Source organism: Lynx rufus, unplaced genomic scaffold (assembly GCF_022079265.1).
Source record: "Lynx rufus isolate CCGP_SWC_20201006 ecotype Redwood Valley unplaced genomic scaffold, mLynRuf1.p SCAF_6, whole genome shotgun sequence".
Taxonomy (NCBI): Eukaryota; Metazoa; Chordata; class Mammalia; order Carnivora; family Felidae; genus Lynx; species Lynx rufus.
In genome coordinates, this window is record NW_025814878.1 from 106388447 (window position 1) to 106404578 (window position 16132).

The 16132-nt window shown below is 60.1% G+C and overlaps 1 protein-coding gene across 2 annotated transcripts; it reads right to left on the reverse strand.

The window, feature by feature from the left end:
- Window positions 1–938: 938 nt before the first annotated feature.
- MDFI (MyoD family inhibitor) lies at window positions 939–14487 on the reverse strand. 2 transcript variants are annotated; one of them, XM_047101461.1, is made up of 4 exons: window positions 14412–14487; window positions 6752–6934; window positions 3609–3833; window positions 939–1195 (listed from the first exon to the last, which is right to left on the reverse strand). In XM_047101461.1, exons 1-4 carry the CDS (start codon window positions 14485–14487, stop codon window positions 939–941), a joined length of 741 nt encoding a protein of 246 aa, XP_046957417.1. The 2 variants fall into 2 exon arrangements, with proteins under 2 accessions (XP_046957417.1, XP_046957418.1); XM_047101462.1 differs by lacking the exon at window positions 6752–6934.
- Window positions 14488–16132: the final 1645 nt, after the last annotated feature.

Here is a 16132-nt window from a genome sequence, read left to right on the forward strand (position 1 = left end):
CTCTGCCACCGACACAGGCGGCACCCAAGCCTCAGAGCCATCACGGAAAGGGCTTCGAGAAGCAGGAGTCAGCAGGAGATTAATTAATCAAAACCCGAACACATCTGTTGTTAATTAATTCTATGCCAAGGGTTAACTCTTCCCTCCCTGGGCTTCCCCCCTTCCCTTTGATGGGAAGAGGGAAATAATGGTGGGGAGTCTGTACCCTTGCTGCCTTTCGGGGGACCGTGAAGGAGGGAAGGGAACATGAAGAGAAGGGACCCCAGAAGGAAGGCTCATCCATTTGGGTGCTTTGTGTGTGTGTGTGTGTGTGTGTGTGTGTGTGAGGGGGGAGGTGGGTGTTTGCTTCGGAGTCTCGGGGTCTGTGGACTCGTGAGTAGTCACGAGAGCCGAGGAAATCTGAGCTGGACAAATAACTTTATTTACAGCAACAAATAGAACAGACCCTCCCTCCATTCCCTCCCTCTCACCCCTTCCAGTCGTTCCGTCCCTTCTGGCCCAGCCCTGCCCTCTGGGGGACTTCGGGGGTCACCGCAGGGGTCAGGCCCCCACGGGTCCCAGGAAGGAGACTGGGGAGGGGCTTGGCCCAGGGCGGGCTGGGGTGTCTCACTTCACATTTTGCTGTCCTCGGAGCCTGGGCGGCGGGAGGCGGGCGTCAGGGGCGGTGAGAGGTAGAGGAGCGCACCGCCCGCCGGCCCCGCCTCCCCCGCGTCCCTGCGCCCCACGTTCACAGTGTTCCGCAGCCCAGGCCGCGGGGCCAGGCGCGGCTCCCACCCCAGCCCGCGCGCCGGGTGTCCGGGGTCACCGTCGGTCCCGGGAACCGCGAGGAGGCGGCGCTGCAGCGGCCCCGCCCCCCCGCCGCCTCCGCGGAGGTGGCCTCGCGCGTCCCCGCCCCCCGGGGTTGCGGGGCGCGAGGGACCCTGCGGGGGCGGCGGCGGTCAGGAGGAGAAGCAGAGGCCGCAGCACTCCATGCAGATCTCCAGGCAGTCGGCGGACTCGCAGCAGGCGTCCACGATGCCGCAGTCCAGGTCGCAGGGCAGGTCGCAGTCGGCGCACTCGCCGGAGCCACAGCAGCAGCAGCAGAGGCACGAGTCCTCGGAGCTGCAGGAGCCGCACGTGGCGCAGTCCAGGACGATGTTGCACAGCGTCAGGAACTCGCAGAACAGGCAGGACAGGATGCAGTGGACGCAGCAGTCTGCGGGCACGGGTGGGGGGACAGGGCCGTGAGACCGCCAAGGGGCCAGGGACCCAGCCACAGGGGCCTCACGAGCGCTCCCCTACCCTCCCACAGCTCAGAGAAATGGGGATTCTTTCCAGGGCATGACCCCAAGGCACAGAGAGTTACATGCACCTGCCCCGTTGGCTTCAGAGCCAGGGTCTGAGCCCAGGCGGTCTGGATCCCGAGGCCCGCTCTTCGACACCCTGAGTCATTTATTTAACACACGCACCGAGTGGTAGTCCGTCCCAGGCACTGTTCTAAGTGTTGGGCATGAATGAAACTCATTTAAACTTGCAAGGATTCCATGAGAAGGGGCCACTCTTAGCCCCACTCTACAGATGAAAAAACTGAGGCACAGAGAAGTCACTTCAAACTAGACCCAGCAGAATCCTGCCATTCTGTTGCTCTCTCACCAGGGCAACTGCAACAGCCCCCTCACTGGTCACCCCACTCCCCGCCTTTGACTACCCCTCCCTGCGCCCGCTCCCCACACAGTAGCCCAGAGGGACCCTTGCAAAACCTCAGTGGAGTCCATCCCTCCTGTGCTCAGAGAGATCTCACAGTGGCCCCCACGGTCCCACGTGACCTGATCTCCTCCCACACTCTGTCCCCCTGGATCACTCTGCTGTGGCTTTCCACAACCACCATCTCTGTGACCTGCTGGCCGCACCCCAGCTCCTTCAGCCCCGCCCCTGGCCTGCTTCGCCTCCTCCCTACCCCCAGGACTTATCACCTTCCATGGCTCTGCACAGCTTTCTCCTCCTACTAACATGTAAGGCAGGCGTCTTTGTCCGCTGTAGTCACTGGCATGTTACTAGTCCCTAGAAGGTGCCTGACACCGAGGTAAGTAAATGGTAGCTTAATTAAAACGCGTGAGCCTACCCTTGGGCAGCCAGCGGGGAAACGGTGGAGCTGGGAACCCAAACCAGGCAGGCTGGTTCCACTCAGTGTGCTGCCAGGATGCTGAGCTGGCATCCCTCCCAGGGGCTGGGCACGCGGCAGGTGGGCCCCTGGCCTCCCCTCCAGAGAGTCTCACACCACGGGAGATCTGACTCTCTCGCCTCATTTCTGTGTGGAGGGACTGTGTGGAGGGACAGCTCAGAGCCCCTGCAACTACCTGCAAACTGAACGAGGGCGTTCTCTTCAAATGCAGATCTGATGGAAGTCACTACCTTGTTTAAAACCCTTCAATGGCTCCCTATTGCCTTCCAGATAAAGTCTAGGTCCAGGGTAGAGTTAACCAGGTGCCTCCCACCCCCAGAGCCCCTGCCTTTTTGGAGTCTCACCTTTCCCCATTCCTTACATAATTTCCATGATCTAGCCAAACTAGCCATTTCTCACTTCTGTGTTAATGCCCCTCCTGGCTAGATACTCCTACTCACCCTTTAAAGCTTGCTCAGACACCTCGGGAGCCTGCCCAGACTCGTCCTCCCCAGCTTTCTGGGCTGGTGTGGGGTCCCCTGGGGTTGTTTGCATAATCTCCAGTGTGTGGCTTTGTCAGTGTATTTATCACCCCATATGGTGATTACCCGTTTGTCTTTCTCATGAGAGCTTTAGAGGCCACGGACTGGTTACCCAGCACAGGGCCTGGCTCGTAGCGGATGCGCAGTACATTTTAAATGAACGAACACTCCCTTCATAATTAAGACTGTTGGGCAGAATCTGTTCTATGGGAAAGTTGGTGAACACATTACGTGCAAATGTGCACACTGAATCCTGTTTGCAGAAGACCAGGCCGGACGGAGTCCCCCGGAGTGGACAGGGCTCACTTAAAAATTCTGGGGTGAAGGTCAAGTACCACTGAGCTACAGGGGGCCGTCACCCATGCTGAACTGATGCCTCATGAGGCGGGAAAGCTGGCTGCCCAGGGTGGCCCTGCAGAGGCCCCTCTGCATTGCAGGAACGATGGCTGGCGTATCTGGGTTCTCTGACTTCCCGCCGCACCACGGCGCCCCCCCCCCACCCCTGCCGGAGCACACAGTCCTCGCTGCACCCCCATGTGAGTATCTGATGATGGTGCCTCATTTTATTCTGCTGGGTGTCCTGCTCTCACTAAACAGAGGGTCCATTCCTTGAGGGAAGCTGTGTTTCCAGAAACGGGGTGGCTTACACAGGCTCAGCCCACATGGTTTTCTTCCTTGTTACGGCAACTCTCCGTGAGCAGAGATGGGGAGGGGCTGGTCTTGAGAACGCAGCCGTGCCTCGATTTACCCACCAGGTGTAGTTGGCCAGATTCCCAGGCCAGTCTCCTGGGCGCTACCCAGAGGTTCAGAGCCGGTAGGCCTGGGGTGGGGCTGAGACTGAACTTCTAACGAGCAACCTGGTGAAAATGCTGCTGCATCATGCCTTCGGAGGCCTCTCCCAGGGAGAGGTGGGATGGGGTGCTTACCTTCCTGCGCCTGGAGGGGGATCTGGGAGGCAGCAGATTTGGTGCTGCTCTTGCCCTTCTTGCTGCCCTGGCTGGCGAGAGACGGGTGCGTCTGCAACTTCCGGTGGGCCTTGGGGCCACCCAGGGCACCATTCCCCGCCCGCCTGGTGCTGCCCAGCTCCGAGGGGTGGCCTGAGCCATTCGCCACTAGAGGGGTGCAGCCCAAGGGGTTCCCCTGAGGCTGGCCTAGAGAGATAATGAGAAAGGTTAATGGGGGACCCCGGGGTGGGGGGCCACAACCTCCCAGAGCTCTGGCCCGGTCCTTAGATACACCACAGGCCAACTAGCCGGCCTTGTATTCTGCAGATGGGGAAACTGAGGCCCAGAGAGCAGAACTGACGTGCCCGGAGGCACACCAGGAAATAGCAGAGTTGAACCTGGCCCATGACTCCCAGGCCAGTGCTCCCTCCAGAAAAGACAGAGGTGCAAGGCAAGAGGAGGGACTCAGAGCCCTGGACCCCATCTTCTTACCCCACATGAACTCCATTCTCCTGCCCTTGGAGTCCTGGAGTTTTGGCAAGAGGGATGGTGGTCAGGGGTAAGGACTGTTTGGCTGGGGTGAGGAAGGACAGCAGCGAAGCAGTTAACCTTCACCTCGGCCCCTGCCAAGCCCCCAGCTGTTTTTGCCCTTCGTGTGCTGGGTGATTTATTGGAAACATCTGTTTGGAGATGAACGCCCTGGCCCTGGACTCCAGGGGCCCTCACAGCCCCTCTCTTCCCCTCGGCTCCCCTGCCCTGTCCGCCTCTGTGGGGTGGCTGGCAGAGTCTGCTGTGGGGCCCTGGGGGTCTGGTTGAGAAGGGTGACAAGGGAAGAGAGGCCAGCGGTGGGGGAGGGGAGGGGGCCCCCGAGGCCAGGAATTCTCTGAGTCCCCATCTCAGGCTGAGGGACCAAACTTCAGCTTCATCAGTGGGGTACAGGGAAGCTGGGTCTGGGGATCCCCCCCAAAGCACCCAGTCCCTTTCCTCACCTCAGGTTTGCTCACCTGGATGGCATGGTTCTGTTCACAAGAGATGAGGGGAGGTGTGTGTGTGTGTGTGTGTGTGTGTGTGTGTGTTTGGGGGAGGGGAGGGAGAAGCAGAGCTCTGGGACCCCTCAGCCACTCAGGGCTGCTGATCCCTGGGCAGGACTCTGTAAATGTGTAAGTGTGGGACACTTCCATCTCTACACACTGGGGTCCCGGCAGGCTGAGGAGAGGGGAAGGTGGCCTCAGAGCGTCCCCTGACTGGGGAAGCGTCCCCTGGTTGGGCCTTCTAAGAAATGGTGGCGGTCACATCCAGTCAGGGAGTACTGACTGCTCGCCTCCACCCTTCTAAGCACTTGTCATGCTGATTCTCTCACCAAAGCCTCTGGGTATCTCCATAGGGCAGGACCCACCTTTCACAGAGGAGGAAACGGAGTCCTAGAGGAGTACAGTAACTTGTCCAAGGTCCCACAACTAGTAAATGTCGGAGGTGGGCCCGGCCTGGAGGCTAAGAGCTGGGTCTCGGGACGCAGAGGCAGGAAGGGAGCAGAGGCTGGGAGACGGAGGACTGGGGAATAGGCTGCTACATCACAACCGTCACTAGTCTCGGAACTAGTAGCTTACGCGTGGAGCTGTGATGAGGTACCAGCACCGTGCCGAGAGCTTTCTGTGTCGTAGTTGTGACAGATCGACTATTACCGGCCCCATTTCACAGATGAAAAAACTGAGGTGTGGAGAGGGTAAAACCTGCCCAAGTTTCCACATCGAGGAAGTGGAGTGGGGAGGGGACGGAGGCTGTGAGAAAGGAGCCGAGGACCAGGTGGGAAGTCAGGAGAGGATGGGAGCAGGGCTCTGGAGCAGCTCCACGCTGGGAGCCTTTGGCCCTGAGGTGTGGCTGGTGCCTGCATCTGGGTAAACAGGGGTAAGGCCATGGGAAGCAGCCAGGCCTGAATCATCCTGCTCCCACCTCTTGGCCCCGTGGTGGCGGGAGACCGGCCCGAGTCCTTGGCCAGCTTCCGTGCCCCCTGCCCTGATGCCTAAACATGGGCACAGTGACCAGAGGGCGGGAGTATGTGGTGAGCTGAGGGCCCTGGGAGGTTCGGGCAGACACAGAGCTTGCCTGTGGCCATAGCCGTGGGGGTGGCCGTGGGGACTGAGTCACAGAGCAAACACTCGGGCCCATAGACACAGAGGTGTCTGTCCGACTCCCATCCAGGCCCCCTCCTCTGTGGCCACGGCGCTGACCTCTTTCTCTCGATTCTGCTGGTGGGTGTGTCTAGAGGAGGCTGAGGGCAGTGCGCTAGCAGGATTTAGTAACCCCGACTTCCAGGGAGTCCAACTTAGCCCCAGATGCCCTGGCTGAAGGCAGCTCCCTGCTGAGCCCTGCCAGCTGGGCAGGAAGGCACAGGAGAGAGCACTGGGCCGGGAGACCCGAGTTCCCCAGCTGTGTCCAGGCTGAGTGGTTCTGTGTGCCTCAGTCTCCTCATCTGTAAAATGGACTTGGCAAGAGCTATCCTGCTGCCTCGCTACAGGCTGCTTTGAAGAGCTCGTGAGATCCTTTAGGGAGAGAAGGTTGGAAAGTGCAAATGTGTCTTCGGATTTTGTGGATCTTATTATTAAATACAAATGGCTCTGGCTGCCCCTCCCCCTCTCTTGAGAGCGAAGGGGAAGAATTCCTTCCCTCCAGGACCTCCTCGGAGGCCTCCTCGAGCCAAGCCTGGGGGTGGGCTCCCTTCTGCCCAGGGCAGCTGGGGGCTCCTCTCCTGCCTCTTCACCCTTGACGCCCGGAAGGGTGGGATCCAGCGGGGCTCTGCTCTGGCTTCCTGCCCCCAGCACCCCCAGCCCCCTTCTTCCTTTCATACGGCCACACGCCCTCTTGTCCTGAACCATATCACCTGGAGCCTGTCCACACTCCTTGTGAACTGATCTTATACCAGTCATTTTGTCTGTGGCGGTCTCTTTCCTAGACAGAAAGGACAGTGACCACGTCACAGGCCTTTCCGTCGCCCACCCCTCAAGGTCCTGGCCCTGTGCTAGGCTCCCGCGGGCGACGGCTGCGTTTCCGCCAGCCCGTATGAATCGGATTCCCTGGCGCGACCCCTCCATGTTGCCACCCGCATCCCCTGGCTCCCTAGGACTCACGTGTCACAGCTTCTGTGGGGCCGTCGAGGTCAGTGCTGTCCAGGGCCTGAGGGGCCCCAGGGCCATTGCCTTGGGGCATGGGGGGTGCCGCCTCTTCCAGGGAGTCCTCCTCCAGCGCTGCCTCCACAGGGTGCGTGGATCCTGTTACTACCTCCAGCTCAGGCAGGAGGGGTTGGGTCTGGGCTAGAGAAAAATCAGACGATGAAGGTATATTTTCCTGGTGCCCTCCTGTCTGCCCAGCCCTGGTCCCCTTCCCACAGCCCAGAATGCCATGAGCCCTCATTCTCTGTCTCTTTGTACCAGCTACCCAGCCCTTACCCTATCTGGCAACAGTGCCAGGCTCCAAAATAGAAAGTTCCCAAAACAAAACCCACGAGTGATCAAGGGTGTGTGTGTGTGTGTGTGTGTGTGTGTGTGTGTGCACGTGAGTGCATGTGTTTACATGTGTCCGTGTGGTTGTCAGGGAAAGGGGCCAGAGATGTGCAGTGTTTTTTTTTTTTAATGTTTATTTGTTTATTTTGAGAGAGAGAGAGACAGAGAGAGAGAGAGAGAGAGAGAGAGACAGAGAGCACGAGTGGGGGAGGGGCAGAGAGAGAGGGAGCCGGAATCCCAAGCAGGCTCCTTTCTGTCAGTGTGGAGCCCGATGCGGGGCTCAGTCCCACAGACTGCAAGATCATGACCTGAGCCGAAATCAGGAAGCGGACGCTCAGCTGACTGAGCCACCCAGGCACCCCGGCGATGTGCAGTATGAAGGGAAGTGGGGAGAGGAGGCAGAACCGCGGAGCAGGAGAGAACAGACAGCTGGTCAGTGATGGAGAGTAGGGACAGGCATCGAGAGTGATGGCGGTGGGGGGCTCATGACTTCAGCTCAGGTCATGATCTCGTGGTTTGGGGGTTCGAGCCCTGCATCAGTTCAGAGCCTGCTTGGGAGTCTCTCTGCCCCTCCCCCACACTCACTCTCTCTCTCTTTCTCAAAATAAATTAAAAAAAAAAAAAAAGAGTGACAGGGGAAGAACCAAAGGGACAATGAAAGGTAGAGAGAGAGAGAGACAGCATCAGAAGGCAGGTTTGGGCACCGAAAGAGGGAGCCCCCAGAAGCCCCATGACAGACAGCCTGGGACAGGAGGGAGGTTCAGTAGAGAGAAAGTGAGGGGGAGGCAGGTAAGGATGGGGACAGAGGCAGAGGCGACAGAGAAGGGAACACGGTTACCGGAAGGGCGAGAGTGACAGATAGGGCGAAGCCCGGTCAGATAGAGAGGAGGAGAGCAGGAGAAGGAATCAGAGACCTGGGGGTGAGGAGAAGGACGGGCCTGAGGCGGAGGGGCCGGGCAGGAAGAGAGGCAGGGAGCCGGCCCAGGAGGCTGGGAAGAGGCGGACCGCAGCCACATGTAATTACAGTGAGGAGCTCAGCCCCTCAGTGCAGGGTGGGCGGAAGGCAGAAATGGAGCAACCTTCAAACCCACAGCTCCTGAGGTGGCAAGACTAGGGCCCCCTGGGCCCAGGGCAAGAGGATTAGGGGGATGGGAGGTAGGGGAGGGCGGCAGAAAGGGGCCTGGACTCCCAATCCCCCCCCCCGCCGGTGCCACCCCTGGGGTGCGGGAAGGCCTGACTGAGGGTAAGCTGGGAGCCGGGAGGGTGAAGTCGGGGGTCATGGGGCCCCGGAGCCAGGCGGGCAATTACAGGGTACAAGGTGCAGCCTGATCCTGTCATCAGACCACCGGTTGTGTATTCAGGGTAACAGGGGCTCAGAGAGGGTGCTCCCCGCCCCCCCTCCCCCCCCACTGCATGCCATGTTGGAAGCAGGGGAGACGTAAAAACAAGAGACACAGAGAGACACAGAGACCACAAGGGCACAGGGAGAGGAGGGCCACAGGCAGAGAAGGAAAAGAAAGGGCAGAAACCCAGAGAGTAAATGATCAACACCCGCCTGTGCCCACCACACAAAGTGACCGAGAGAGACACGCCCAGAGCGACCGAGAGATAGACAAAGACCAGCCATGGCTGCTCCAGGGAGGCAGGGGGAGGGTTCCCTCCAGCCCCACCCACTCTTTGGGCCCGGTGAACGCCCCCTCACTACCTGGGGTAACGAGAGCAGAGTCAAACGCCTTCTGGAAGATCATACGGGTGGGACAAGAGGAGCAGGTGAGCACAGAGACACCCGGGGAGGAGCAATGCCTACCAGATGGCACCTCTCCTAGCCCTGAGCCTGGTCTAGACAACAGCTCAGACATGGCTCCTGGGGGCTAAGGCCAAGCTGGCACGAACATGGAGGTTCAGGGTTTGAGTCCTAACTCCCAGGAAGGGAGGAGCCTGACCCGTTCCAGCCTTTGGCCCTGGAGACACCGTGCTATGGCCCTGACAGCCAGCACTGTCCCTCCCATGCGGTGTCATGAAAAAGGCCTGAGCATGGAGCTGGAAGACCCAAGCCCTGGCTTTTATCAGTAACCAGCTTGGGCAAGTGACCAGAACTTGTGTTCCCTTGTGTGTAAAGACAGGTCCTAGTGCTTATCCCTCAGGGTTTCAAAGAGTAGATGAAATGTTCAGCAGTGCCCTGGCATGTAGGGGGCCATTCATGAACCTCTCCTCCCTCCCTTTCTTTCCTTTCCTTCCTTCCTTCTATCCTTCCTTCCTTCCTTCCTTCCTTCCTTCCTTCCTTCCTTCTATCCTTCCATTCTTCCTTCTTCTCTCCCTCCTTTCCTCCCTCCCTTCCTTCTTCCCTCTCTCCCTTTCCTTCCTTTCTTCCTTCCTTCTTTCCTTCCTTCCTTCTTCCCTCCCTCTCTTCCCTTCCTTCCTCGCTTTCCTTCCTCCCTCCCTCCCTTTCCTTCCTTCCTTCCTCCCTCCTTCCCCTTCCTCCCTTCCTTCCTTCCTCCTTCCCTCCCTCCTTTCCTTCCTTCCTCCCTTTCTTTCCTTCCTTCCTCCCTTTCTTTCCTTCCTTCCTTCCTTCCTTCCATCCATCCTCCCTCCTTCCTTCTATCCTTCCATTCTCCCTTCTTCCCTACCTCCTTTCCTTCCTTCTTCCCTCCCTCCCTCCCTTTCCTTCCTTCCTTCCTTCCTTCCTTCCTTCCTTCCTTCCTCCCTCCCTTTCCTTCCTTCCCTCCTTCCTCCCTCCCTCCCTCCCTTTCCTTCCTTCCTTCCTTCCTTCCTTCCTTCCTTCTTCCCTCCCTCCTTTCCTCCCTTCCCCTTCCTTCCTTCCTTCCTTCTTCCCTCCATCCCTCCATCCCTTTCCTTCCTTCCTTCTTTTCTCCCTCCCTTTCCTTCCTTCCTTCCTTCTGCCCTCCCTCCGCCATTGGTTTAACATTTATTAAGCAGCTATAATGCGACTTACAATACGTCAAGTGCTGGGTAGACCAAAATGAGACAGACCAGGTCACTGCCCCAGGAGTTCTCTGTGGGGGGTGGGGGGCGGTCACACACACTGGGGGGCAGGAGGTACGCTAGGCTGTGGAAGCACAGAAGATGGGCACTCATCCAGGGGTGAGTGTGCATGCTGTGTCTCTAGGACATTTCCCGGAGAAGACAATGACCACACTGGGTCTTGGATAATCAGCAAAGAAGGGGAAAAAGACATTTCAAGAATAGCAGCGGGAAGCCAACATCCCAGGGTGAACGGTTACATCGTGAACAAGGGAAGCCACAGTCATTTGGTGGCGTTGAGGCTGGTGAGCCTAGAGAACTGGGGCCTTGTGGTCGCTTCCCAGGCTTTCTCCTGAGGTCACTGGGGTGCACCGGGATGACACCATCCGTTCTGCCACAGAGGGAGCCAGGACTGCAGCTCCCTTGGCCCCCCTCCAGGGTTGGAAAGGGATAAAGGTGAGAAAGCGGGGTTAGGGAGACTGGTCCCCATTTCTGCCCTCCACCCCTAGTGTCGCCACTCTCTCGCGGTCTCTCCTTGTAGGTCACCTATGGGGCTGGTGACCTTGAGGCCAGTGCAGACAGGAAGTTAGACAGCCCAGCCCAAGTTCCGAGGAGGCCCTCCTGGAGGAAACGGGCCATTCTGGGGCAAGGCTCAGACCTGGAAGGTTATTAGGGAGGAAAGACAATCCACTCCAGTCATCGTGACCTGGAAACACAGAGGACAGGCCTCCTGGAGTGAGGAGGGGACCCAACAGATGCGACCCCGAGGGCACAAGGAACTCGTGCTGAGTGCCCAGAGACACGGAAGCAAAATGAGGAGGCATTAAGAAGTGGCAGGGAGACCTGAGCTATGACCGAGATACTACCCAGATGGCCCAGTGCCCAGGTGCTGGACCAGGAAACAGCTTTCCCTAGAAGCCCATGGAGCAGAAAAGTCAGACGAGAGGTGGAGCTCAAGTGCTCAACCAAGAGACCAAGCCCCAGCCCTGCATCTCTCTCTAGGGTCTCCATCCACAAGAGGGAACTATAGAAAGGCAGCAGTCCCTCTGCCTTGACACACTTTCTTCCCTGACACAGGATAGGGTTCAAGCCAATGCCCTGAGTTCTGGAAAGGCCTCCCAGAAGGGAGCGGAAAAGTCCCGTTTAAATCTGCAAGCCCAAGAGGGAAGGTAGGGGGACCCACAACTTCAGCAGGAGCCCTGGGGGCTCCTTCCTCCTGCTGTCCTCCAAGGTGAGGGGTGCTCCTGGACCGCAGAGTACGGGGAATTTCTTTCGGTGGGATGGGTTCACTCTGGGGCCCTTGTTCCGGAGCTCCAATGCCTGGTCTCTCAAACCCAGCCCTCTCCATTATCTTGTGAGCAGTGGATTCAGGCTGCTCCCCCTTGGACTTCTGCCCATCTCTGGAGAGGGACAGGATCTCTCTGCTCAGAGGGTAGGGACTGGAACCTCGGACCCCAGTCTCTACTTGGCCTGGCATTCAAGGCCCCTCAGTCTACATCTTCAGCCTGATGAATGGACAGGGATTCTGTTTCCAGGCAGCCGGACCTCTCCATGGTCTCAGGTCACCACCGAGCCTTCTGACCAATCCACCCTTGCTTACACACTCCTCTTGACCGGAAGGCCCTACCCCTCCCTTCTCCCACTCCTCCAATCCAACCTATCCTTCATGGCCCAGCTCCAGCTTCACCCTTTTCTCTAGAAAGCCTTCCCTTGATCTTCAAGCCAATAGTCCCTCCTTGGAGTGGCCCCTCTCCTGAGAACTTAGGACCCATTTAACACCTGTTGTTACTTATATCTCACAGTGAGGTCACAGCTCCTTGACCAGACAGACTGCAGCCCTCCCCAGCTTGCTCCCGTGGTGTCACGGTTCATCTCTGCACCCCCAGTGGGCACTCGACAAATATTCCATTGGTGAGGACTGAGTCCTGGAATTTGGAATGCCCCAGGTCAGGGGCAGGAGGGAGAATGAGGGGGTGAGGATTAGGGGTAGCACTTGGCTCCAGACTCCAAGAAGGCGAGAATGTGAGCTCGCTGGATGCACACTTGTGACACATCAGTCCCAATCCCAGCCACCAGGCTGAGGACTGAAGACAGCCTGAGCTGGCCAGTTAGGCTGGGTCGGGTTGGTTTTATTTTAGGTCTGAAGGCTCCAATTCCCCAGGAAATTCAATTTAGAACCAAAAGCAGGAATGTGACGCCCCAGTGCTGGACAGAAATCTGCCGCGGGTAAGGGAGCCAGGCTCTCCGGGGCTCACAGGGGTGGGTGGGGAGGAGGTACTGGGGGAGCCAAGGGTGTGGGGGGCTTGGCCACTTGCCCCAGCCAGAGCTACCCTGAGTCCCCTTGCACCCCGTCTGCATCTTGGGTGGCTGAGGGAGGGGGGAACTTGCTCCGAGGCTGTCCTGCCAGCAGGGCCCCCAGAGGCAGCGCTCTGGCCTTGCTGCTCTGTCAGCCCTCGGCAGGGAGTGTGGGGGATTCTGGTCTCGGCGTCTGTGGGGTTTTGGCTGGGTCTCCTGCGGTTTGGGCTTCCTGGGCAGCAGGGTTCTTTCTCCCAAGGCGGCAGAGCCAGGCCTCCTCGAGTTATGAAAGCCACATTGTCTGGCCCAGCTCAGGCTGGGGAGGGGGCTCGCTGGGGCTCTGGGTCGGGGGAGCCTTAAGTTACAGCCTAGAGTTTACCCCTCCAGGTGGCCCACCCTCCCTGAGCACATCCAGCCCCCTCGGCTCCCTGCTAGCACTCGGAATGGGTCACACAGGAGAGTTGATCTTGCAAGGAGGTAGTGGGGGAGAGAGCGGAGAAAACAGATGAGCAGAGAAAGAAGACAGGGCGGGAGAGAGAGGGTGGGGGAGAAAGAGGAGAGGCCCAGAAAGTGAGGAGGGGTGAGAGAAGCCGAGAGGGAGAGAGGTTCCCAGACACAGAGAAAGATCCTTCCTGGCCCTCGCCCCAACCTCTCTCTCCAGGCTGAAGAAGGAGTCCACTTCTTGGAGGAGCTTATTCTCCAGAAGTCTCTGCTCCAAGGGCCCCACAAAGAGGAGAGAGAATCTGAGGGCTAGCGGGGATACTCAGCAGGCACATAAGTCCCATCTTCGCGCTGGCCCGTGGCCAGACATCTCCCACTTGTCCTTGCCCCACTGAGGTGGCCCTGGGTGTGCACCAGATAGACCTGGGGAGGTGACAGCCTCTCCAACAGGCACACAGGCCCCTATGGGCAGAGGTGGAGACTGAGGCCAGAGACGGGAAGGAAATTGTCCAAGGCTACGCAGGGAGTTGGTGTCAGAGACCCAGGACCAGACCTTCTTTATTCAGGGTCTCAAAGAGGGGAGAAAGGGAGAGTGGGGGTGGGTGAGAGGAAGGCAAAAGAATATGAGACTAACCTAGAGCTGAAGTCCTGAAATCTGGGCCTAGATTCTTGTTCTCCGCCACACTGCCCCCCAACAAATCCCCACTTCTCCCGGGCCCCGCGTGCCACTGTGAGCCTCAGTTTACATCCGCACAATGAGGAGAATGGACTGAGAGCCACAGCCTCAGGGCTCCCACCCCGTATCTCTCTGGGAGTCGCAAAGCCTTCCTGGGGTGGGAGGCTCCCGCAAGAATCCCAGAGAGGTTACAGACCCTGCGAGGTGGGGGAAGGGGCATTTCACTCCAGCTATGGGCACTTGGTTGGAGTGTGTGTGTGTGTGTGTGTGTGTGTGTACGCGTGTACGCGCGCGCCTGCAGGGTGGGAGCGGCGAGGCCCGGGTGGGGAGGAAGACGAGGGAGACAAGATGGCAAGGAGGGGAGGGGCCGGGTCCTGCAGCAGCTTTCGGCGGACAAAAGTTTTCTGGAAGCGCTAGGCTCTCGTTGGAGTGGGGGAAGGGAAGGAGAGAAAGACTCAGACACCCCAACCCCAGCCTGAGGCCCCCATAAATATTTACACACTGGGCAGAAACGGTTGGGACACAAGTCCCAGACGGACAGACACCGCGGGGTGTGTGTGTGTGTGTGTGTGTGTGTGTGTGTGTGCGCGCGCGCGCGCGCCTGGTGTTGGGAGTGGGGGTAATTGGAGCCAGTTTGGCGCAGCCGCGGTCTCCATTCGGCCCTGCCCCCATCACCCCAGCCCTCTACTCTCCTTGGACCTAGTCCCCATACCCAGTCTCCTCACCCCCACCTCCACCCAAGCTCCCCGGAACCGTCTCCCCGCGTCTCCCGGAGGAGGAATGAGAATTAACAAATCCCCCCAACCAACTCCCCCACCCCCCCCACCCCTCCTTCCCCCGGCTTGGCCGCCCACCCCGCTCCCTTCCAGTCTCGCTCTTCAGCCGCGGTCCTACCTGGGCCCGGGGCTGCGCTGGGGGCTCCATGGGGCGCGTCGCAGTGAGGGGGGCGCTGGCCACTCACCTGGGACATCGGCCCGGGACCTGCAGAAAACAGGGCTCAGCGGGCGAGGCCGACCTTCCCCTAGCGCCAGCAGGGGAGGGGGAACGCGCAGGGGGGGTGATCGGGCCGCAGACGCGCGCCTCCCCCCTTTCCAGCGCGGTCCCCCGACCAACTTACTCGTGCAAGCTGCGCGCTACTCGCTCAGCCGGCGGAGATCACGGCGCGGAGGCTGCCATGCGCGCCTGCGGAGGGCGCCCCAGCCGAGGGGCCGCTCGGCTCCCCGCCGCTCGCCCCGCGCCCCCTCCCCTCTCACTCGCTCCTTTCTCCCATTTCGGCGCCAGCTCGCGCCGCTCGCCCCCTTCCTTCTTCCTTCTCCCTCTCCAGCCCCCTCGCTCCTCCCCCGCTCGCCTCTCCCCTCCCCTCTTCCCAGGCCCACCCTCTCCCCGCCCCCTCCCCGGCTTCCCCGTCGCCCCCTCCCCCCCACCCCCACGTCCCTTCCCCGCGCCGGGCCGGGCGCTGCCAGGGCCGGACACGTCTGTCCGCGGGGCGCCGCGGCCGGAGCCCCCACAGGAAGCCGATTCCGCGCGTTTCCTCCGCGACTTCGGGGCTGGGCCCCAGTCTCCCCAAATCTCCGCCCGCCCCCAGGCCCAGCGCCCCGAGGGGCCGCACCAGGGGCCGCGCCCTCGCCTTCTCCTGCCCTAAACTCTGCAAAAGTTTTCGGTAAATCAGGAGAACGAGAGAGAGAGAGACAGAGAGAGAGAGAGAGACAGAGAGAGAGAAACCGCTGTGACCACAACCACCTCGAGCCAATGGTCTGAATAATTGTGGCCCCAAATCTCGTTGTCCCAAAGATGGGAGTGATCAAGGCCCTCGGGCACCCTTCGCCCACCCCCTCCGCCTGGGGCCTGGGGCTCACAGACCTCGTGCCCACTCCGCCAGAAGCTGTCCCTCCGGGAAATCCGGTTAGTGACCATCTAGCCTCCCGCGTCCGGTAGCAGCCCCGAGCATCCCTAATCCGCACCCCCCCACCCCCGCCCCCTGCCCCGGCCCTGCCAGCTGTGCGTGGGAATTTGTGTCAGAAAACCAACTTTGGAGTCAAAGAGAGGTTCTCCGAGTTGAGCCCTTCTTTTGGCTCCAGACCGGAGTCTGAGGCCTTCCAAACTGCGGGTGTTCGGGAAAGAGAGAAGGGGCCCCTCCAGGCAGGGACAGCCCGACAGCATATCTGGAATCGCGAGCTGAGTCCCTCCTCGGGGCCGTGGGGACAGGAAGGAGCCGCCATCAGACAGCCCGAGGTGGGGGGTGGGGGGCGAGGACCTTCAGCGTGACCCCGGGACCAGGTCCCCGAGAATGGGGGAGGGCTTGGAGCCTGCGGCCCGCTGGGCGTGCCCGTGGGATGATCCTCAGGTGGGGCCGCCGCTGGGGTGACAGCGTCTGGGCCACACTTGACCCGGGCCGCCTCGGAGCCGAGTCTGGGCGCCCCACCACGCCGGCCAGTGAGCAATTAGGGAGGTGGCGGCGCCAGGCCAGTTCGCCTAATCCCGCCTTCCAGCCCGGGCTTGAAGCAGGGGGCTGGGACACCGGGAGCCGAGTGAGTGACTCGGGGCCTCTCCTCGGCCTCCTCCAGCCCCCGCAGTCGCTACTTACGCCGCTCGAAGGCCCCTGCGGCGCCGTCGCG